The 23,343-nt window shown below is 41.1% G+C and overlaps 2 protein-coding genes across 4 annotated transcripts; both read left to right on the top strand.

Moving 5' to 3' along the window:
• The first annotated feature begins 2,396 nt into the window (after positions 1-2,396).
• On the top strand, positions 2,397-11,718 carry TMBIM4 (transmembrane BAX inhibitor motif containing 4). The gene is made up of 7 exons (XM_077338721.1): positions 2,397-2,603; positions 3,359-3,467; positions 5,324-5,429; positions 5,829-5,862; positions 7,493-7,610; positions 8,459-8,504; positions 10,559-11,718. The coding sequence occupies exons 1-7, from the start codon at positions 2,507-2,509 to the stop codon at positions 10,763-10,765; spliced, it is 717 nt and encodes a 238-aa protein (XP_077194836.1). The 5' UTR covers positions 2,397-2,506; the 3' UTR covers positions 10,766-11,718.
• Positions 11,719-13,561: 1,843 nt separating this feature from the next.
• LLPH (LLP homolog, long-term synaptic facilitation factor) lies at positions 13,562-17,392 on the top strand. Of its 3 annotated transcripts, none has more exons than XM_077338725.1 (4): positions 13,587-13,690; positions 13,819-13,878; positions 14,858-15,059; positions 16,914-17,392. In XM_077338725.1, the coding sequence occupies exons 3-4, from the start codon at positions 14,870-14,872 to the stop codon at positions 17,075-17,077; spliced, it is 354 nt and encodes a 117-aa protein (XP_077194840.1). In that variant the 5' UTR covers positions 13,587-13,690; positions 13,819-13,878; positions 14,858-14,869; the 3' UTR covers positions 17,078-17,392. The 3 variants fall into 3 exon arrangements, with proteins under 3 accessions (XP_077194838.1, XP_077194840.1, XP_077194837.1); XM_077338722.1 differs by having other exon boundaries at positions 13,589-13,690; positions 13,816-13,878; XM_077338723.1 differs by lacking the exon at positions 13,819-13,878 and having other exon boundaries at positions 13,562-13,690.
• The last annotated feature ends 5,951 nt before the right edge of the window (positions 17,393-23,343 follow it).

Raw genomic sequence — 23,343 nt, 5'->3', positions numbered from 1 at the left:
TTTAAAACTTTCAACTGCTGGCAATATATTAACTGGAGTTATGCATATATGAAGTTATCTCAGAGTTCTTATTGAATTCTCTCAGACATTTTACCCCTGATTTTACCTGACCTTTTCCCCTTTTTGTTGAATAAAGTAAGTTGTTTATTTTTTAAAAGCCTCTTGTGTGCCATTTTCAGTAATACAAGTGCTCTTGCCTTCTCCCTCAAATTCCTGGGCTAAGCCAGTATCAAAACACAGTGACAGGTGTCAAAATATAATAAGTGACAGCCATAGATATTCAAAAGAATATAAAGGGGTTGCTCAGCCGGAACGGAAGGAAAAAATGGAAAGAAAATCCTGCGTCTGAGTAAGGGAACGGGGCTAGGTCATCATAATATCACATTATACATGTAAGTATTCTACATTAAGACAGGGTTTATTAATTATTAGCAACAGAAATATTAAATATTAGCAACAAAAGAAAATGTTTGAACTTTGAAGTAGAAAAAAATCATATTTTTAAGAGGATTCAATTTTAAGTAATCTAGAATGTTCTAGACTGTTGTAGTATCTTATGGAAACTTTCAGAAAATTGTGCTTTCCTTGAACCTTTTATAATGTTCTAAGCTGTATTGTTGGGCTATATATAGAACAGGACATTTCCAGTTAATGAGTGTCACAGTAATAGAAAGGAACTGGTCTACTTTTATTCATATCCTGATGTATGGATATGGGTTATATGCATCCACTGAATGTATAATTGTTGTATTCACTGATTGTATCCTAGTCTGAAACTCAGACCATATGACAAAGATGAGTTTTGCAATGTGTGTGTCCCTCACCTTGTATTATTTGATGGGCAAATGCTTCTCTGCACGTATATATGAAGCATGCTCAGGAGCCTTTACTGGATTTTATAGTGACACAACAAACACTTATGACATGGAGGGTGAAGTTGTGACAAGCCATTGACGGTAATACTAGCACCGATTCTTTGCACAGATCCAATGATATGAACCACAGTATTACAGTGAGCTGTTGTACATCTAGTTTATTAAATGGATCAACTGTAAATAGTTACATTTCAAATGATCAGTAATGCCGCTATTTGTAAGTAAGAACTTTATTTAAACAATATTTTTTGAAGGCTGCATTTTTACTCAAAAATAATTCCCATTGAAATCAGCAGAGATTATGTCCAGGTAAACATTGGGTGACAGGATTAGTTAGTATAATCCTCTGGTGAAATCTAAAGCACTGTTTTCCTATATGTTTAGATTTCACTCATAGCATTTTCAGATTGCAGATAAGTCAGGAACAAAAAACTTCAGATAGTTACACAAACATTAAGAAGAGAGCACCACTTATGAGCTTCCAAGGACTGCTCAAATTATAGGAGGAAAACTTTACTTAGATTTGGAAGTATAATGCCAATTCAAGGTGGTACATAAAAATAGTACTAATTTAACTATGTTAGTCTGAAAGTACTTTTTTGGGAAATTATTGTGATAATTTTCCCCATAGCTGAAGAATGAATGTGTGTCAAAGTGGATCTAGCATGTCTGAAAAAGTGATTAGCCTAAATTTATGAGCTAAGAATCCTGTTTCTCATTGATTAAATTAAATTAATATCATTCTATTGGGTTTATGAAGTAATTTCTCATGAAGCAATGAAAGATGGAATTTTAATTTGCTGCATTGCTTAACAACGAGTTTGATTTTTTAAATGAAAAAAGCAAATGTTAAGTGCTATGCAGTAGATTCAACTTTTGGCAAGCTATTTCATTTCTAGAAGGCATCACTATATTTCAAAATATTAGCCCAAGAATGAAAGGAAATAAGAGCTGAACAGAATAGACATAACGAGTAGGTTCACATTTGATACTGTACAGATCACTCATTAAACATTAATCTTCCAGCAATCACTATAGTTTTTGTAATGCACTCTACATGAGATATCTCTGAACACTAGAACCACTGCTAATTCAAAACATGGACTTCCTGAGCACTGTCAGATGTAAGCAGGTTCTATCTTAATAGCGGTGGATAGGTACAGGCACGTGCTACCCTCTCGCCTTCTCATGACTTACGGTGCAAGCCTCCTCCAAAGATTGTAGCAGGAGTGGCCAAACTCTGGCTCTCCAGGTGTCCATGGACTACTATTCCCATGATCCCCTGCCAGCATAAGCGACAGATGCGAGTTATATAGATGTTCCTAAGCAGCCATGCTCTGGCAGGGGCTCATGGGAATGGTAGTCCACGGACTTTTGGAGAGACATTTGAAGCACTCTCTAAACTGGAGCCTCTAGTAACGCCCCGGACGCGCCTCCATCCTCTGCAAAGGCGTAGTCAGAGGAAGTCCCGCCGCCAGAGAGAAGACCGGAAACCTGACGAGGGAGATGGGCGGGGAAAGGGCGATCGATGCTCTCTGCGATCGATTTGCCTAGCTTCCCGGAAGCGAAGGGATTCGTCGCCATCGAACGGAGTTCTTCGCTGCGGACTCTTAGGCCGCGGTTCAGCCGCGATGGCTGCGGAGAGTCAGGGCTACCCAAGGACGTCCATCGAGGACGATTTTAACTATGGCAGCAATGTGGCCTCGGCCAGCGTGCACATCCGCATGGGTAAAGAATCCCGCACCTACCGGCCTTTGCCAGTTCCCCCCTCCCACTCTAGAACTAGGGTTGCCAACCTCCAGGTGGCATCTGGAAGTCTCCCGCTTCTGCGTCTAATCTCCAGGCAACAAATATGAGTTCCTCTCGATAAAATTAGCTGCTTTGGAGGGTGGACTGTCCGGTATTATACCCCGCTGAGGCCCCTCTCCGGACTCACGCCCCAGGTATTTCCAAACCTAAAGCTGGATCCGCCACAGACAGAAGGAAGCCCTCGTCTGCTTACCAGCATTCCTGGGGTTATCTGTGACGACCTCCTTCTGTCTTGGCTGCAGTGCTAACAGTAACAACCGCTCATAAGACCGTGGAGAACAACTACTGTTCTGGTCGGGCAGCCCCTCCTATAGCGGTAAATTCGTGTTCTTTAAAAATCAGGCCATGTAGGTGAAAGTGTGGGTTGTATGTTAACTTAATAATTGCAAACAAATGTTTCATAGACTAACAGGAGAGCTAACTTCTACAATTGTCCCCATAATGCAACTCCTGTACTGCTAAATAAGCATAAAGTTAGCCTGTTGCTGTCTGTGGAGGAACCAACTGCTGCTATTGAATCCTTTCCCTACATTCCTTAGGCTTGTGTTCTTGCTCATTTTAATGCATTGCCCACTTCTCAGTACTTTCTTACTACTTCCTTCTAGGATTAAATCCTAAAGGAAATTCAGAAGTAACTAGACCATGATAACATGTTGTTTTTATTTCCTACCTAGCTTTCTTGCGGAAAGTCTACAGTATACTTTCAGTTCAGATTTTCTTGACAACAGTGACTGCTGCTGTTTTTCTTTACTCCACCACAATTCGGACATTTGTACATGAGAGGTAGAGTCCTTTAATGAATCCTATTGAATATACACTTTCTTCTTATCTTTTACTGTAAAGTACAACATATAGTGTTAAGTTTGTTTAGGAAAATCTATATGACTTGTATCTGTACCATAATTCCCTTCAGAATAATCAGCAGCTCAGAGCCATGATTTATATAAAGTAATTTTGTTTGGTTATCACTTTAGTATAGTAAGGAATTTAAACAAAAAAACTTTCCCTGCATCTATTCCATATGGAAGGGCAGTATAAAAATCTAAATCTAAAAAAAGAAAAGAAAAGCCATCTAACACAGACACCAAGCAGTTGACAGCTTTTCTGCCGATGAAGTTAAAAGTCTGGGACAGCCTTGCCAGCTTAACTTTTGTGTTTCAGTTAAAGGAACAGGAGTAGAGCAGCATTAAAAGGTGAAGACTCTACAAAAGAAAGAGATTAAAATGGTTCTGCTGGTTATGGTGTGGTTATTTAGTGTTCTAGAGTGGTAATAAATACATGGTGTGTTCTGATCTTGGTATCTCTTGCAGTGATCCTGTAAGATGAGCCAGCATTATCATCTCCATATAGCTGAGTGATGTTGAGGTTGGGAGAAAATGACTCATGAAAGGGCTAAGATGTGAACCAGGAGCTTGTTATCAATAGGCTTATACTATCAAATGTATGCTATGCTGTCTCAGTGGACCTGGCACAGGTTGTACAGGGAAGCTACAACTGGTTTCCCTCCTTCAGTGTAGGCAGCTGTTCTGATTGAAGAATGTGACAAAGGGTGAACAAGAGTCCATTCCTTCTTCCCTCCTGAGCAGTAACAGAGGCTTGAACACTATCACAGATGCAGTGAAACAAGGAGGAAAAGTCATCATTGTGTAAGAATGGGGAGGCAACTAGCAGTAATCATATTAGGAAAGACTGAGCCATAAGGGCAAGGATACCATATTCTGCTTAATGTAGCTTATGGTTATAGAGATGAGTGGAGTCAGATCAGTTCTATAGCAAAAAGTTAGCTGTTGCTCTTGGGGATACTATGAAGATTTTGACATTACCATTCTAAATTGGATGTGATTCATTATTGGTATGATTTCAAATAAATCAACATTTCTTTGTTTCTGAAATACCCTGGTCATTTCAAACTGCTGCTTTTTTTCTGCCCTTTTTTGCTATACAATATTCCTCAGAGGGTTTTGGGGGTTTTGAGCTCTGAGGAAGATCATGCACTGAAAGATTTAGGTGTCCTGAAAAATGTGTTACTTGTAACAGTTCTGTGTTTTCTAAAATGTTCAGATTTTTTTCCTTCTCCCCTGCCCCAAACTTTGTACCTTTTGATTCTGGACCTGTGCCTTAAAGGAAAACTCAGCAGTAACAGGATGTATATTATTAATGATAATGTTTTATTTTCTTTTATATTTTACGCTCTAGTTCACAAAATCTGCTCAGGGTCCCATCCAGGGCTTCTCTGCTTTGGCACCAGTATTTTGGAACGCTCTTCTAGAAGAAACTAGTTCTGCAGGACTTGTAAGACAGAGATGTTCTGTGAAGCCTATAGTTGAGGCCCATAGATCAGCAGCAAAACTAGCCTCCCTATGCAGAAACCATATAGGAAATAACATCTAGAAGCCAGATACCTTTATTAGCACAGCACTCCCCCCCCCTGTTGGAGAGAGGGTGGCTGCTCCTGGGGGTTTTAACATAAATTTTAATAACTGAATTGATAATTAAAATGTTTTAATGATATAATACGATTTAACTTATTGTATTTAAAATATTGTGATCTGCCTTGGCCCCGGGGGAAGGGCAGCATAGAGATGTGATGAATAAATAAAAACAACAGTATTGCTTATGTTCTTGGTTCAATGTTATAGCCCTGGTGTACTTCTGCTGTCCTTGCTGGGCTCCTTGGCTGTGATTGTGGCATTAACCATATACAGACATCAGCATCCAGTTAATTTATATCTTCTCTTTGGATTTGTAAGTACTATCATAACTCTAATCTCAAAATCTATGCAAATATTTTAAAAATAGTTCTTGGCCATATATATTTTATTTTTCACACGCACCTTAATATTTTTAGTGTATCTTTGTCAATGATTACTTTATTTGTCTATTCCTGTTAGCATCACTTCCTTAACAACTGTTTTTCACAGGTGTTGGGGGGATACATTGTGTAAAATGATGTACCTGTCAAATACTGCACATGCTGTATATGCATGGCAGACCCCATAGAGTAGTTCCAGTTTGTTCTTGAAGCTTTTCCCATCAGTGGTAGAGACGGTTCTGTCCACCCAGAGCCCTTTGGATTGGAATGGATAAATGACGCTGCCGTAATGTTTACTGGAAACTATACAACTTTATTTTATTTTCTTACAGACCATTTTGGAAGCACTGACTGTTGCTATCACAGGCAAGTATTCATCCTTCTCATGTAGTGTCTTCATTCCAGTAAGAAATGAAAATGCAGAAAATGCAGATTGAACAGCAACTGCCAATACAGGAGTTCATAAATATACATATCAGCCAGTGCCTTTGCAGGAAGTGCTAAGTGAAGAGTTGATTGGGGAACCGTCTTTGCTCTCACATGGGCTGTGGAAGGAATTAAACTTCTCACTATTTTGGAGTGTTCTGGAAAGCCTGATTGACTGCTGATGTGCTCCTCTGCGTATTTCTGTATAATCGTCTATTTCTAGTGGTTCTCAATGCCTGGCACAAAGAGATAGACTTTAACCCAGAAGGAGGAACAAGATCAGTGGTGATCATAAACAAAATCTATGAACACCTGTGGCAGTCTGTATTTTTGAAGCATCATGGACCCCAGAATCCTGAGTAGTTTTGCCATAGGGGCTGTCGGTAGTGGAAGACTAAGCTCAGTAAGAAGAGCTGTGTGTCTTTTTACTACCCAAAGGAATCTCAGAGTGGCTTACAATCGCTTACCATGCCCATGCCACTCTGAAGTTGTTTTGGGTGCACTGGTTCTCTGAAAATGAAACAGCTGCATACTGGTGCTTGCATGCCTCATTACAAAGGAATTTCAGTCTTGGAAGGGAATCATTTTCTTATGTTTTGTTTAGCGGAACAAGAAGGGGGGCAGCAACAGGAGCCAAACAATGGCTTTCCAATAAGCACCTTCTTTTTTTTTTTTGGAAGGAAAGGCCATTCTTTAATCTGGAACGTAGAGTACACGTATTACTGTAATTAGAGCAAAAATGCCATCAGAATGTACAAGTTCAAGTACAGAAAAAAGAAAGGTTATGCTCTTCATTTAATATATTTAGTTCCCCATTTCAACCCCCTTTTGTATTATTTTCTTAAATAGTTCAGGTAAGGGTCCCATTGTTCTTCAAAGGCCTCTTCTGTTCTTCCGTTGACTATTAGTGTCAGTTTAGCCATCTTGGCAAAGTCAGCTAATTTATTCAGCCAGTCTTCTATCGAGGGTAGTTCTTGCGTTTTCCATTTCTTGGCCAATTCTAGTCTTGCTGCCGTTGTCGCATAGAAGAAAAAACTTTGTGTGTGGGTTGGGAGGCACTGCGGAGGAACACTTAATAACATAGCTTCAGCTTTCATAGGAAATCTAAGACCCCACATTTTCTGCATAATAGTATGTATTTTTGCCCAGAACGTATAAACTTTTTCACATCTCCACCACATATGAAAAAAAGAGCCTCCAATAAGCACCTTCTTGAACACAATCTCTTTTCTGTGATATAATAATAGTAGAAAAGTGCAGGGGAGACTCAACTGCAGTTGTATTGCTGTTATACCAACTGTTACTTACCAGAACACAGTCTGTCCCCAAAGACAGACACCTGCACATTACTGTTCCATTGCAGTCTGTAAATTCTAACATTAAGTTTAAAGCTTAGCTCTTGGGTGCTTTATAGTCAAAGATAAGTGGGTTATATCTGATGCCATCCTTAGACTAGACCAGCATTTCAGTGTGATGCCCATATGATTTTGATGTAAACAAACAATGATATCAAATGAATGATGCATGAGGGTTGTTAAATGTATTTGTTTACTTTTTTATTTTAATTCAGTAACTTTCTACGAAGTATCTGTTGTCCTGCAAGCCTTTATTCTTACTACTGCTGTATTTCTGGCTCTCACTGTATATACTTTACAGTCCAAAAGAGATTTCAGCAAAGCTGGAGCTGGGTAAGTTAGCTTTATAATACTCATGTTAAAGCAGCCATAGGAATGTATTTTTAACTTTCTGTAATTGATGTATAATCAGTAAATATATAGTCTCCAGGACATCATAAATTATTGTTGCATTCTGAAATAATATAAATGGCTTGTTACAGAGAGCCATCCAGAGCAGCATAACAAGTATCGGCAACTGACCAATTTCATACTCTTCCCTCCCCCCACAAAAGAAAAAAACCATTAGAACATTACATTAGAGCTGTTTTTTTAATACCCAGATTCTCACTACCTGAGGGAATCCCAAAGCAGCTTACAAACACCACTCCCTCCCCCCATAACAGGCACCCAGTTATGTAGCTGCTCTGTGAGAACAGCTTTAAGAGAGCTATGACTAGTTCAGTGCCAGGGGGTAGGGAATCAAAACCACATTAGAGCCTGCTGCTCTTTAACCACTACACCCCTCTGGCTCTCATTAGAGCTGTGATTATCTGTGATAAGAGAATGAGTGTACATTTTTATAATAATGTGTATTCAGAAGATTTAGGTGTCCTGTGCTTTAAAATCTAAGTTAACAGAATCACAGAATGACAGAATCATAGAGTTGGAAGGGGCCATACAGGCCATCTAGTCCAACCCCCTGCTCAATGCAGGATCAGCCCAAAGCATCCTAAAGCATCCAAGAAAAGTGTGTATCCAACCTTTGCTTGAAGACTGCCAGTGAGGGGGAGCTCACCACCTCCTTAGGCAGCCTATTCTACTGCTGAACTACTCTAACTGTGACATTTTTTTTCCTGATATCTAGCCTAATATGATCTTTGACTATTTTAAGGACATTAATTACTATTGTTTGTTCACAGGCTGTTTGCTTGCTTATGGATTTTACTTCTCTCGGGCTTTCTAAGGGTAAGAGGTTACTGTCTTGATTAACATGGAATACAATAATGTGTAGTTATAGATTTGGAGATATTTATGTAGTAAGTTCATAGTTTCGTCAGAACAATCCTATGTGCAATTAACTTTCTGTGGGAGGTGAGTTCTTACCTGTCCCTCTCTGCATACTTCAGACTGCCCCCTGTTCTTTGCAATCCCTTTGGAATAGCATTTCAGAAGATATTCTAGGCTTCAGAGTAAGGCAAGATGTGCTCTACTGAGGGATATTCTTCCTCCAGTAGAAAGTTTTTGTGGGATCCAGACCACTAAAATAATTCTTATGATAATTAAGTAGGATGCCTGATAGTTTGTATTCTCGATTATTCATTAAGGCAAAACCATTTAGGTCATTTTGCTAGTATAGACCTGGCGGAAGAACTCCATTTTACAAGCCCTGCAGAAAGCTGGTAAACCCGTAGGGCCCGCACCACTTCCAGGCGCTCATTCCACCAGGTGGGGGCCAGGACCAAGAAGGCCCTGGTCTTGGTCAAGGCTAGACGCACCTCCCAGGGGCTGGGTATGACCAGCAAATTTGTGCCTGCAGAGTGTAAAACCCTGCGGGGGGCATAGGATGCGAGGCGGTCCCTCAAGAATGTGGGTCCCAGACCGCGAAGGGCGATCTGATTTGCTTGGGCTTTGTAAGTGTAATTTGAATATGTGAACAGTATTCACAAATTGGTACAGTCAGTTCATTAGTATATCACCTGTACTGAATGCCATGCTGTGATAAAATTGTAATGAGCCATAATTGTATTAGAATTAGATAACTTTTTGCAGTTGTTGTCTTTTGAAAAGTAAAGAAAACATTAAAGTGCCAGACTAAAATCATATATTTTCATTAGGAAATTCTAGGCTTGTTAAATATAGCACACAAGGGAGAGCCAGTTTGGTGTAGTGGTTAGGAGTGTGGACTTCTAATCTGGCATGCTGGGTTTGATTCTGCATTCCCCTACATGCAGCCAGCTGGGTGACCTTGGGCTCGCCATGGCACTGATAAAGCTGTTCTGATCGAGCTGTGATATCAGGGCTCTCTCAGCCTCACCCAACTCACACAGTGTCTGTTGTGGGGAGAGGAAAGGGAAGGCGACTGTAAGCTGCTTTGAGCCTCCTTCAGGTAGAGAAAAGCGGCATATAAGAACCAACTCTTCTTCTTCTTGGATAGACATTCTGAAATCTGTTTGAGGTTTGTGTGTCTGTCACTCCTTGTATTTCTGTTCCCAGATTTTGAATGTATTTCAAAAATATTTTCTAAGTCATCACTGAAGCTGCAGAAGCAAAATGTTTGCTGTTTAGTATGATGTAGATTGTCATTAAGAACAGAAAAAACTTCAGTGTGTTAACTTTAAAGCAGTGGTCCCCAACCTTTTTATCACTGGGGACCACTCAACACCAGGGACCACTCACCGGGGAACACTCAATGCCTTTTACTGTGGCCCGGGGGGGGTAGTTTACTCCTCTACTCTCAACCACTGCCCTAGCGCTCTCTGATCACTATGGTAATGTTTAAACATCCCTTCAAAATAAGATACAGACACGCCACAACAATGAAGTGTGTTGTAAAGGGCTGGGGGGGATGAAGTAAAGGGCCGGGGGGGGGGAGAAGGCGTCCTTCGGGGCCCACCTCCAATTAGTCGAAGGACCACATGTGGTCCGCGGCCCACAGGTTGGGGATCGCTACTTTAAAGGATACTGCATAAAAGCTGAATGAGATATGTAGTTATTGCATAAACCTGTTGAAGCAAAGTTAGTCCTGTTGCCTCTTAGTCACTACAGTATTAGTGACAGTCATGCAGGAAGACATGACAAAACCTTATACTGACAAGAAAGCAAAAGAATTGAAACCATGAGGCTAAATGCATGAGACTAAGAAAATAGTATCTAGTTTGTACCTTTCTTTGTAAGAAAGCAAAATATTCCCATTTTAAATTGTAGCTATAAATGTGGTTAATTTGGATTATGATGTGTTTTTATAGAAGACATTTTGAACCAAATCTTTAAAAGTTTGTATTTATGTTCTTTGGCTGTAGATCTTCTTCTACAGTGAAGTAGCCGAGGTGGTATTTGCTGCTGCAGGAGCACTTCTGTTCTGTGGATTTATTATCTATGACACTCATCTGCTAATGCACAAACTGTCTCCTGAAGAATACATTTTGGCTGCAATCAACCTCTATTTGGATATCATCAATCTGTTTCTGCACCTGCTGCGCTTGCTAGAAGCATTTAATAAAAAGTAATTGGGAGATGCCCTTCAAAACTGTGAGATTTAGATATGGTGTATAAATCGTTAATTTAAGGCATAGAAAAATCTGTGGTGTTCTTTGAAGCTTGTTTTTACATTCCAGGGCTATTGAGTGTTTTCAGCACAAAGGATGCGTTTGAGCAAGCAGATAGTTATGATTCTATTCTGAGATCAGTTAATTACACATTGCAGTCATCTTGGCTGTTTTGTAAAGGTTTAATTGCATCTATTTGCGTATTATTCTTGATTGAAAGACTTGTTCATCAACCACCAATTGTGTCAATAAGCAGTATTAAAATTCTATTTTATTTCTGCAGTAATTGCCACAGATGTGTCCTTTGAAATTGACAATTGTGTCTGGATGGATGACATAAAACTGAATCTCTTTAATTTTTGCTGTTGCACCCTGAATATTTAAATAAGACAAAATTGTGTGGTTTTGGTCATTTTGAAAGTTTACACTAATAGCATTTTGAGTGAAGTTCTTCCTCTAATATGTTTTAATATAATTCTCCTTTAATGGAATTAATATTAATATGTCCAAATACCATATTTTGAAAGGAATAACCTCAGTGAAGTATATTGCATTTTTGATTTGGTTCTGGAGGTGGATAACTGTCATAAATTTTTATTTGCCAACACGTTCTTCTGTTAAGATTTGCAGGTTGGTGGATTTTTAAGAAATGCAAAAAAGATTGTATACTGTATCTTCACGTCACCTGTTCCTTTTAACATGCTGAAGAAAGCGGAACGTCTCAAGGCACTTTTTTCAATCTTTTTAGTGGTCAGTGGGTACAAAATATATATATGCAGGGTATTTATAGAAGAGTATCCTGGTTGGTTTTGTATTTGGAAGTGTTAGCAAAACATGAGAGGCAATTCCATTGAACCTTCTGCTCTATTAGAGTGCCAAGAATGGATGAAAATAAATTATTGTTGTGCAAGCCATTGGCCCTTTCGTTTGCTGTTTATTTAGTGTTATATGTTTGGTAATTGTTTATCAGTTAAATGGAAAGGAATACTAATATTAGATAATTAACATACTCTCTCTGTCTGCTAAACTCTACAAGTGTAACTGCTTTCCATTTTGATGTTGTCCCCAATGCTTAAATTATAAAATGAGAGATGTTAAAGTTGGAAGACTGCCTCCACGTTATGTTCTCTAACCAAGACATTCTTTTATCTATGGCGTGGGAAGCTTGGTTAAGTCACTTAGCAATGAAAAAGGGCATTCTACGTGTTTAATTTTTATAGCCTGAGTCCTTGTATCAAAAATTGAGTCCAGTCCTAAACTGTACTGAGTCCTGAGTCAAATTATAATCACAGACTTGAAGATTTAATTAAGGAGGCCCCAAAATGTCATCAGATCATATGTGACATTAGGAGATGCCTTTCTGAATACAGAAGTCGTTTCTGATCAGTACAGTGACCAGACTCCTATACTATCGTTCCAACAGCCAACTGGATAGTTGCATTCAGGTGGACAGCCATGTTAGTCTGAAGCAGCAGAATAGAGCTTGAATTCAGTGGTACCTTAAAACCAACAAAGTTTTATTCAAGTCACAAGCTTTCAAGAAGTATGCATGCACATGAAAGCTTAAAACTTGGATACAATTTAGTTGGTTTAAAAATGCCAGTGGGCTCCAACATAGTTCTGGATAGTGGCAGGCAAACTACTGTCATAGCAAAATGTTCCTTGGGGAAAGAAGTTACATCTCAGGCAAGAAAAACTGGAACTTTCCCTCCCAAAAATAATAAAAACCATTCAGATGGGGGCTGTATTTGCATACTGCCTTCTATGTGGTTATATAGCCACTCGCTTCTCTTCCGCCCAGGGGCCTTGTGCCAGAAACAAATTGGGGTTGGGAGATTATGCTTTTTCAGCTTCAATCTTTCTGCTCTAAAGATTCTTTGGAAATCCTGTTCACAAGTTAGTGCACTCTTGATTTTCCCCCCTTCTATATGTATATTGAGTACTTCTCATGTTACTGGAACACTGCATTTATCCACATCCTTGTCCTGTTTCAATTGTAAAGCGAATATACACTTACAGATATATGCACATGCATGCAGGATTTATTTTAGTTATATATTTCTTATAGGTCACCCTCTATTGCAGCTCAGGGTAGTTTACATAAAACATAAGTACAGTATAATTCAATATAATATTAAATAAACCATAACATTGGTCTCATAACATTCCATAACTAGTGGTAGCAATGTTAAGCATGTTAACTATGACCCCAAAGGTTGGTCAGTTCAGAGGATGCAAAAATACATCCTCCTTCCCTACTCAACGTGCTTATAGCAACAGCCTAGCTAGGTATTGGGCTTTTATGGACGAATTTCCTATTTTCTCTAAAATTCTCCAAAACTGTGTAGTGTTTGTTTGCCAGAGCTCATCGCTTCACCACACCGCCATCCTCATGTCCTGTAGTTTACAGAAATCTCCCCAACCATCCCTACAACGCAGCCCACGGCAATGGGATTTCCTCAAAGTACTGCACGTCTAGAAAGGCAGGCGGCTTCCTAATGGACATGGGGGGGGGGGGCGGGGGGCGCCACGAACAGGGACGTCCATAGAGAGTGCCCCTGCCCGGCACGGCGATAAGGCAACGTAAGGCTCTGCAGTGTGGAAGCACCGACGGAGCAAGGGCGGAAGACGCGCCTCCAGTGCCCGGCCGGCCCTACCGACGTGTACGGCGCTCACAGGGACGATGCTGTCAGGTCTGTCGGCCGCGCGGCAGCATCCCAGAAGCTCCGCCGCGCACGCGCAGCCGGGGCCCCCTTGCAGGGCCGTTGGGGGGAGTTGCGAGAACAACGCTGTGATGCTGGCTGTGACCCAACCTCTTCCGCTGACGACAGGAGCGGAGCTCCGGAAGTACTGAGTCTCGTGGGGGAAGCAGCGAAAGACGTGCAGGTGAGGGGATTCCCTGGAGGAGGAGGAGAAGCCCCCCCCCCAGAAGCGCGCTATGAAACCCGCCAGTCGAGGGGGAGGGGGAGGGCCCCTAATTGATTCCTGCCTGTGTTCGTCTCCCTTCCCAGCAGGTGCCTGCCCCTGTTGACCGCGCGCTCTTTCCCCCTGGATCTTCGCGACGGCCCGGTGAGGTAGGTGAGGGGCCCAAGGCCACCCAGCAAGCGCCCGCCCGGGGCAGAGGGCGAGGCGGCGCCGGGTCGGCCCCGAGGCTAATCCAACACTCTAACCGGCTGAACTTCAGTCGTCGTTTCAGTCTGGGGCTCATTGAATGGAGCTGGGTGGAGGGGCCTGTGGATGCTCAAGGCTAGGGGGAACCTGGTGGTGTTTTCACACACTAGTGGGTATGTAGTCAGACGCTTTTGTGGCTTGAAAGAGATGGGAGATTAAATGGATTCTAAAATGTGCACCTGAGGTTTTGGTAGAAGTATAAAACTTCTGGAAATTTTGAATCTGTAAAAAAAAACTTCCTTCTCTGTTTTTTGGGGGGAGGGAACATAATTTTTTGGGAAAATTGAAATGTACACAGTGCCTAGTGTTCCCCTTATAAAGGTTAGGTATTGTAGGCATGAAATGGGGTCACTGTGGGTAGGCACATAGTTGTGAGTAGGCTAGCAGTGAGTAGGCTAGTCATCAGTAGGCTAGGAGGTCCTCGTTAGCAAGCCCTCCACCACGACACGACCCTTTGCCCAGGGCCTCTCCCCTTACCTGCTGCTGGCTCCAGGCACTGAGGTGTCTGAGAGCAAAGAGGCTGGAGTCCAGGGACGGAGGGCGGAAGCTACAGGAACAGGGCCAATCAGAGCAAAGCTGGCTGCACCCTGATTGGCCCTATTCCAACTTGGACAGCCGGACGCGTCCCACCCCTAGGCTGTTTCATAAACATAGAGGAACAACAATGGATAAGGATGTATATCTTATTGTCATAGAAATCAGTGTGTAGTGTATACTTAGACTAGCCTGTACACTTATCTGCACTTGTGCAGACTGGCAGGACGAATAGGAGATAACTATGCAGTTGTGTACCATACTGTTTGTGTATGAAGAAAACTCTTATAGTGTACCCAGCTTTGATTGGGTTAACTGCTGTGCTATATTTTATTTTCTCATTCATAGAAGCAAACAAAAATGGCAAAAAGCTTAAGGAGCAAATGGAAAAGAAAGATGAGAGCAGAGAAGAGAAAGAAGAATGCCCCTAAGGAACTTGCCAGACTGCAGAACATCCTGAAAACAAACAGTGATTTTCTGATGGATGAAGTAAAAGAGATAGCAACTATTGTTCCTGCTGACAAAATGAAAGAGAAAAAGGATCCTAATGGTAAGTTGACCTATTTTTAAATTTTTCTGTAAGGAATAAAGCAATTGGGCTCTGGAAATAACATGTCTTGTTTGTTTTTTATTTCTATGTGAAAATAATTCTATGTAGTTTACATCAGGGGTAGTCAACCTGTGGTTCTCCAGATGTCCATGGACTACAATTCCCATGCGTCCCTGCCAGTGTTTGTTGGCAGGGGCTCATGGGAATGGTAGTCCACGAACATCTGGAGGACCACAGGTTGATTACCTCTGGTTTATGTGATCTTTCCCCCTGATCTCTCTCTTAACCACTTTCTCTAATTATTTTTGTACTCTGTTTTACCTAGAGTCTCTTAACATTTCCACTAAAGCTATCAGATAAATGCTGCTGTTTCTCTAATTAGTATTAAGTAGATTGGAGTATGGGCTTATGGTGTACCAGATAGAATATTTGTATTAAAGAACAGCATGTCACACTATCATGCATTTGTTTTTATTTATAGTGTCCCTTAAGTTAGGGCTGGCTTATGTTCTCAGATACAGAAATATACAAACTTTTCTACTGAATAAGGTTAGAGTCCAGCGGCACCTTAGACCATCCAAGTTTTATTTGTCTTAAAGTTTGCTGGCCTTAAAGGTGCCACTGGACTGAAAGTTTGTTCTGCTACTTCAGACCAACATGACTACTCCCCTGGATCAAACGTTTCTTCTTCTCTGTGGGATAGGCTCCCTGAGGAGGTGAAGGTGGTGCTGCCACTATTGACAGAATATCTCAAAATAAGAAAAAGAAAAATTGCAACAAAACCTGGACACTTTCTTTATTGGTGTGATGGAGATCCAGAGTGCCTTAGGCCCATTATGCACGGCCGCCGAAACGGCGATTTCGGGTCACATGGAAAACGCGGAGGGGGAAGACGCGACGCATACCGGTTATACATGGGGCGGGGCGCGACGGCGGCAAAACCCAGAGTAACCGATTATGCACGCGCCGATCCAGGCGCCGCTTCTGGTTGCGCCCCGCTCACCCGGAAGCTACGCTTTCTTCCGCGTTTCACTGACGCGGCTTTTTCGGCGGCATGCACCGAAGCTGCAGCCGGTTGCAGCCGGCTCCGTGCGTTATCCGTGATTTTAGTCGCCGCCATTCCACCCCGAATGTGCGCTAAAACCCCCGTGCATAATGGGTCTTATATTTTAATACACTTGGCTTAGAACATATGAAATTACAATCTCAAAACTGCTCAGTCTCCTCACTGTATTCTCCAGTTGCTGTTACCTCTTCTGTGTTCAAATCTTGAAATTCTCTTCCTACCACTTTTCCTTTAAAAACTCTGCCATAGTCTTATGTATCCTCTTCAACTCCATTCTCTACCAATCCTCTTCCTTCCTATCAGCATTAGAGTAAGAAAAATGGCATAAATCACGGTCTAATATTTATCCATCATGAATGCACTGTGTTGCTGTCGTTTTCACTGTAAGCTTACAAGCAGCTTACAATTGCCTTCCCTTCCTCTCCCCAAAACTAACACCCTGTGAGGTAGGTGGGGCTGAGAGGGGCTCTAGGAGAACTGTGATTGGCGTGAAATCAATCCCGGATCTCCAGATTAGGGGGTACTGCTCTTAACCACTACACCATGCTGGCTCTCCATTCCATTCCCTTTTCGGTGCTTTGATCAAGACCAATATTGAATGAAGTTTTCCTGTTTCAGAACTACCTGCAATCTCAGTGTAGTATCTGTGTGGAAAAGGAAATGGACACATATGAGCATGCATATTTCCTGGCTTATTCTTGGGACATCTCAATACAGTCTTTTTATGTTCTTTTCACTCCTGTATATGTAAGGAGCTTTCTTCTTTAAATTTCTTAATGTTTTTTCAGAGGAAAGCAAGATGGACACTGATAACAAAAGAAATCAAAAGACTCTTCTAGATCAACATGGGCAGTATCCAGTATGGATGAATCCCAGGCAGAGGAAGAAGCTTAAGGCAAAGCGCACCAAAGGAAAAAACAAGCCTAAAGTACCAAAAGGATTAGCATGGTAGATACTGATTGAGAAATTGAAAAAAGACTTTGCATAGTCAAGAAAGATAGCCACATGATGTATGCAGAATCAAATGGGGGGTTACTTTTTTGCTTTGGACTTCCTCTCTCAATGACATATCAGTTTGTAATACTGAATTTCCTTTGGAATATGGTTCATTAATAAGGCTGCTTGTCTTTGAAATGGTATTTTTGTGTTGAACAAATTAGAATATTTTGTATTGAACATAATAATTGCCAACATATCCCACCTGAAATATGGGATTATAGTCTTCAGATTCCCCTAGCAGGAATAAATTTCCAGTCTTTTAAATGTATGTAAGCTGTAGATTCTTTTGTTTCCAATCTGTAACTAAATTATAATCAGGCTTTATTGTGTTAAAAGTACACAAATTAACCGTATGTGAACAGTCTTAAAAACAGTTACCGTATTTGCCGGCGTATAAGACGACCCCCCAACATTTCCACTCAGAATATAGTGTTTGTTACAGTACATTACAGTACTATGGGCTACTATGGGCAGCTATGTCTATCCCAACTGAAGTGCACCCGGCGTATAGGACAACCCCCCCACTTGGAGGCATGTTTTTCAGGGGGGGGGAAAAGTAGTCTTATACGCCAGCAAATACTGTACATCCTTCTGAACCCCATGGGCTTAGGAGGATGTAACTGCTTATGACTCCATTGTAGAGAATTTTGGGGGGATGTTTCATTCTGGAGAGACTGATTAAAATGTCCTTCCATGCCAAAAAATGCAGAAAGATAACAGGAACTGAAAAAGACCAGAGTGTCTATCGTCTCTTGTTGGATTTACTTAGTTAAGAATAAGGACTTTGGAATGTATTTCTTGTGGCCCAGTGGAATTTCGTGGAATTCATGAACATGTTGATATTATTTGGAATAGCCTCAGATCTTTCGGCCTTATCGTACTTTGTGAGGTTTGAATTTGAATTGCCTATCTTTCTTGTTTAAAGTAGTTTAAATAGTTGGTGCAGTTTAAACCCTGAACATTGGTTTTGGAAACAAAGGGTTGCACTCCCTTTCTGTTTCAGAGAAATAATGTACAGTTCTCACATAATTATATCATTTCACAATTCTGGAGGAAACATTAGCAGTTTCCTGTGGTAAAACTCCCAGGGCAAAAACAAGCCAGCTTTTCTGCTAGTGAAAAAGGGAGGAGAGCTTAAGATATGGGAGATTTCCAATAATGGGGTGGATAGATGCCAGGAACATCTTCCTCATTATTTTGGCTTTTCACCTGTGTACCATGTGCAGCATTTTGGCACTATGAATATGCTGTACTGGGGAAGGCACTGGCAAAGCACCCCATATTGAGTCTGCCATGAAAACGCTCGAGGGCGTCACCTCAAGGGTCAGACATGACCCAGTGCTTGCACAGGGGATACCTTTACCTTTATATGCTGTACGGTTTTGGTACACTCAGCAACAAGGGAGGGGACTCCTTCACCAATGTGCCACTGAACTGAGTTAGCACAGAATGGAAAGCTGCCCACTGAAGAAATAAGAAATACTTTAAACTCTTTTACCCCTCATTCATTTCTAGTGTACAAGCATGAGAAAGCCAACATGTTCATTCTGTGTTCACCTGGGGTTGGATACCCTTTCCCATTAAACTTCTGCACTCCACACACATTCAGTGCTGGGAGTAGAAGAGATAATTTCCCACCAGCCCCTAGGGAGTATATGGGGACCACACAGTAGTCCTGCCTGGCTATAACAAAGCATGTTGTTTATTATTCCACAACCATATATGTGTATAGGCTTTTAGACTGCACTTGCTGGATTAACATTCTCATTTTTTAATATTTCTGGTAACAATTGGCATGGGCATGGTTATTATACTTGTGGCTAGTAGTCATTGGTAACACATATCAGCTGTTATGAAGCTGTTGTGCTTAGACGGTGATCAGATTTTAAACCTGCCAGTCTTTCCAGTTGCATCAAATTCCACATGTAGATGTGGAGAGGGTACTTTTTAGTTGCATGCCTCTTTACTCCTGGCAGCAGGCTCCCTTAAATTTGGATTGGAGCCCACTGGTGGATTCATAGGCCGTTGACACACACATAAAGGCAGCCTTGCAGTCCCAGTTCCTAATACCCTGTATGGTTATGAATGTAATTTGGCAATAAAGAAGGAATGGAAGAAGCGCACACATTTTAACTGCCACTGCCCAAAACACTTTGGCTCCCGGGAATCATGGGGGAATTGATTAGTCTGCATTAATATCCCACAGTGTAGCTGAATTGCTTCATGACATAATAGATAAAGGAAAGAGGAGACAAATGGAAGTTTATTACTTCTTTGTTCCTCCTGTCACAAACACTGCCCTTCATTGTATCATCAAGCTCCCTTAACACCCACACAATGTTGCCTGGATGAATTGAGCAACTGGTAATCTGAGGGGACAGTTTTTTCACCTCCAGGTCACTGGTTCAAATGCAGTTTAGGGATGGCAAGTCATTACCCTCTGATGGCTATTCAGTTGGGCAGTTTTGTATGAGTCGGTGGTCTCCGTTCCCCACTGTCATTAGTCCAGAGCCCAGCTGACATGAATTGGGGCTTCTATTCACACCCAGGACCACAAGTCTACCTCACTCTTGAAGACATAATGTTGGGAGACAAGAGTACTTAGATACTGGGGTTTGTACTTGTCAAATTGCTAAAATCAGAGGTTTGCATTGATGTCCAGTAGATGGCACTATGAGAATCAGTTTTGCCTATTAACAAGCAAATAAAATCATGTACTGTGGAAGCGTCCAAAAAGCCTGTAGTTAAAAATGCTTTAATTCCAGATTTGTATATGTTAAAAGAATTTTATTTTAATGCTCTTAGCAGCAAAGATAATCATACTATTAGTTTAAATGTGTAGAATAATTTTGGTGCTATACACAGACACACACCTTCCCTAAATTAATTTTGCTTTAAAGGTATTTTAACAATATTACATTAAATATTTTTCTTCTCTATTTTCCCCCATTACTTGCAATAATAAAATCATATTCATACCATAAATATTTTGGTTTTGGTAGGAATTAACTTTTTATATGTTTATTTGTGGCTGAAAAGTCAAGAATTTCTCTATGCTGTATGGTATTTTGATTGAGGGAGGGAATTATTTCCTACCATTGCAAACAAATGCTGTGATGTTTTGTTTTCAAATCACCATAAATAAGAATGTTTGGTTTAGATTTTCACATTCTCATGTGGTGTTTGTGGCTCAAGTACTAGACAAGAAAGTTGGCAAATGAAACAAAAGTGAGCTTGGCTGCTCTTCTAAGTTGTCTAATCTATCTATAGGATGATAAAGCATTAAATGAGCAAAGTTAAAGTTATTTCAAAGTCAGATTTGCCTTCTACAAAAATAACATTTTTTCTTATAAAAAATCTAAATTGGCAGTGTCCTCTTAAAAATTATTCTTTAAACAATGAAACAAGACATTTCTGATTATAAAGTACTGTAGAAAACAGGTAATATTTTAACAAAAATGATTATTTCTCATTCTCTCCACCCCCACCCCCCTGTGTGGTGGGCAATTCAGAACAGCCTCAACAGAGTACATTTTCCATAGGGGTGCAAGTCCTAGGCTGTATCCCTGTAATATATAATAAATACAATAAATAAGTATCTTTGTAAATAAACCGTTTGGCTGGAGGGCAGACGCAAGTTCAATGGCTACACAGATGCACAGCAATCTCAGTATCCTCCCGGGAAACTCCATCCAAATTGCTATTTTCAGCTCAATTTGCCCACTGGAACTGTTTCAGCCTCTCCCCCTCCTCACCAAATTGGGTGTCACTCTGATAACGCATGCTTGAAACCGCTCTCTGCTAGCCTCTGCCACCAATGACCAGATTACACTGAGTTAAATACTCTGACAGCCATCTCTGTGAGGCAACAGCTTGCTTCAAAGCATCCTGCTTTGTCTGTCTCCAGCAGTTAACATCGATCAGCTCACCCTCCAAGGTCCACCTCACAGTGGTGCAGCCACAAGACTGTTCTTTAAAGCTTGTTAGTGCTTAACAAGATATGGAAAACAATAACTGTGCTGTAAAGTTAATGCAGCTGATAAAGCTGTTCTGACCGAGCAGTAATATCAGGGCTCTCTCAGCCTCACCTGCCTCACAGGGTGTCTCTTGAGGGGAGAGGAAAGGGAATGCTGAGAGAACTGTGGCCCAAGGTCACCCAGCTGGCTGCATGTGGAGGAAGAGTGGGGGATCAAACCTGACTCTCCAGATTATAGGTTGCTGCTCTTAACTGCTACATCAAGAGCACTACCACACTCTTTCATCCTCTTTAAGTTGCTAAGTTCACAGAGAAATATGCTTCCTTTTCTAGTGAGCTGATTTTCTGTTATTTAACTTGATGGGTCTGTTGTTTTTCCCCTGCCCATCCTTCAAAGAGCTCAGGGTAGCAAAACTAGACCCCCTCCTCTTTTTATCCTCACAATAATCCTGTACAATAGATTTTTCTGGGGCTATTAGGTTCACGGTGAGCATACTTCATGGCTGAGTGGACGCTGAACTTGTGTCCTTGGGCCTGTTCCAATACATTGCCACACACAGGTATGAAACATAAATAGTTGAAACATGCAAACAAAAATGATTATGGGATTAAAGTTCATTGTAAGCAGAAATATTTGGCATGTTTAATAGGGGTAGGGGGGAAAGAAATTGGTGAATTCACAATTTGCTGGGCACCCTGTTTGCCATTGTACACACACACACCCAAAAAAAGGAAAGGAATTTGCAAAGAGCATGGAAGTATCATTTGCTATTCAGTAAATCAATCTGGTTCTGCGAACAGTGACTGGATCATATCCAAATATGACTTAATGGGAAATCCGTTCATTTTTCTTCCTCAGGGTTGCTCTGTGATTGTATCCGGTCATTGCTAATAAATCTGAATATCTTCTAAAAGGGTTTGTATTGGACCCCAGTGTAAATCCATGGAAGAAGAGTTTTGTCAGAAGCATTAGTAGAATTCAGTGATGGTGGGCTTGATTATTTTGAAGGCCTGATTTAAAAAACAAAACCTTACTTATATGCAGGGACCTAATAAGTTTTAACATTTTTCCTTAACACTCTAAAACCTTAAAACAGACTAGATCTTTTTTTTTTAATTAAGTCTGTTCGGTTCACTAAAGGTCTGTTTAGAACAGACTCAGAAGAATTTACTAAGCGTTGCTTCTGGCTACTACCCAGAGATGTCAATGTCAACTCTTGCATTAGAGCCCTGTGCAACTCAAGGGACGGAGACTGGGTAGCTGCAGTACTTGGGGGAATTGTGCCTTAGAACCAAAGTTGGTTCTTCATACATATTTCCTAGTACAAGCACTTCGCCCCATGTGACTTGTGCAAGTGTCCAGGGGATACTTTGGGTGTCAAACAATTTTGTTAACACGATACAAGGTGATTGTAGTGGGCTGATATTTTCAAAGCTTTGTCAGCATCTAAGTAAATGTGCATCTTCACATATGTGCATCATTCTGTTATGTTGTATAATTTTTGAAAACCATGCCTTAGAAAACCAGGAACAATGATCAAGAATTTTGAGGAAATTATCCTTGGCTACAAGAAGGTGGCTGTTGAAAGACCACTGCCATTTGGGGAAGAATAACATTCAAATACCATACAGTTTAGAAAATCATAGAATAATAGAGTTGGAAGGGATCTCATGGGTCATCTAGTCCAACCCCATGCAATATGCAGGACACTGACATCCCAATTGCTCATCTACTGTAACCTGCCACCCCTTTGCCTTCACAGAATCAGCCTCTCCGTCAGATGGCTATCTAGTCTCTGTTTAAAAATTTCCAAAGATGGAGAACCCACCACCTCCCAAGGAAGCCTGTTCCACTGAGAAACCGCTCTAACTGTCAGGAACTTCTTCCGGATATTTAGGTGGAATTTCTTTTGATTTAATTTCATCCCATTTGTTCTGGTCTGTCCCTCTGGGGCAAGAGAGAACAACTCTGCTACATCCTCCATATGGCACCCTTTTAAATACTTGAAGATGGTTATCAGATCCCCTCTCAGTCGTCTCCTCTCTAGGCTAAACAGACCAAGCTCCCCCAACCTTTCTTCATATGTCTTGGTCTCCAAACCCCTCATCATCTTTGTTGTCCTCCTCTGGACACATTCCAGTTTGTCAACATCCCTCTTCAACTGGGGTGCCCAAAACTGAACACAGTACTCCAAATGAGGCCAAACCAGAGCAGAATAAAGTGGTACCATCACCTCCCGTGG

Source organism: Paroedura picta, chromosome 5, assembly GCF_049243985.1.
Source record: "Paroedura picta isolate Pp20150507F chromosome 5, Ppicta_v3.0, whole genome shotgun sequence".
In the NCBI taxonomy this organism is placed as follows: Eukaryota; Metazoa; Chordata; class Lepidosauria; order Squamata; family Gekkonidae; genus Paroedura; species Paroedura picta.
The sequence above is the reverse complement of the archived record's forward strand: the minus strand, read 5'-3'. Positions and strand labels throughout refer to the sequence as shown.

Coding starts and splice junctions, on each gene's coding strand:
- TMBIM4 (XM_077338721.1), top strand. CDS start 2,507: ATGGCTGCGGAGAGTCAGGGCTACCCAAGGACGTCCATCGAGGACGAT. Junction 3,468..5,323: donor CGGACATTTGTACATGAGAG/GTAGAGTCCTTT, acceptor TCAATGTTATAG/CCCTGGTGTACTTCTGCTGT. Junction 7,611..8,458: donor TTCAGCAAAGCTGGAGCTGG/GTAAGTTAGCTT, acceptor GTTTGTTCACAG/GCTGTTTGCTTGCTTATGGA.
- LLPH (XM_077338723.1), top strand. CDS start 14,870: ATGGCAAAAAGCTTAAGGAGCAAATGGAAAAGAAAGATGAGAGCAGAG. Junction 15,060..16,913: donor AGAGAAAAAGGATCCTAATG/GTAAGTTGACCT, acceptor ATGTTTTTTCAG/AGGAAAGCAAGATGGACACT.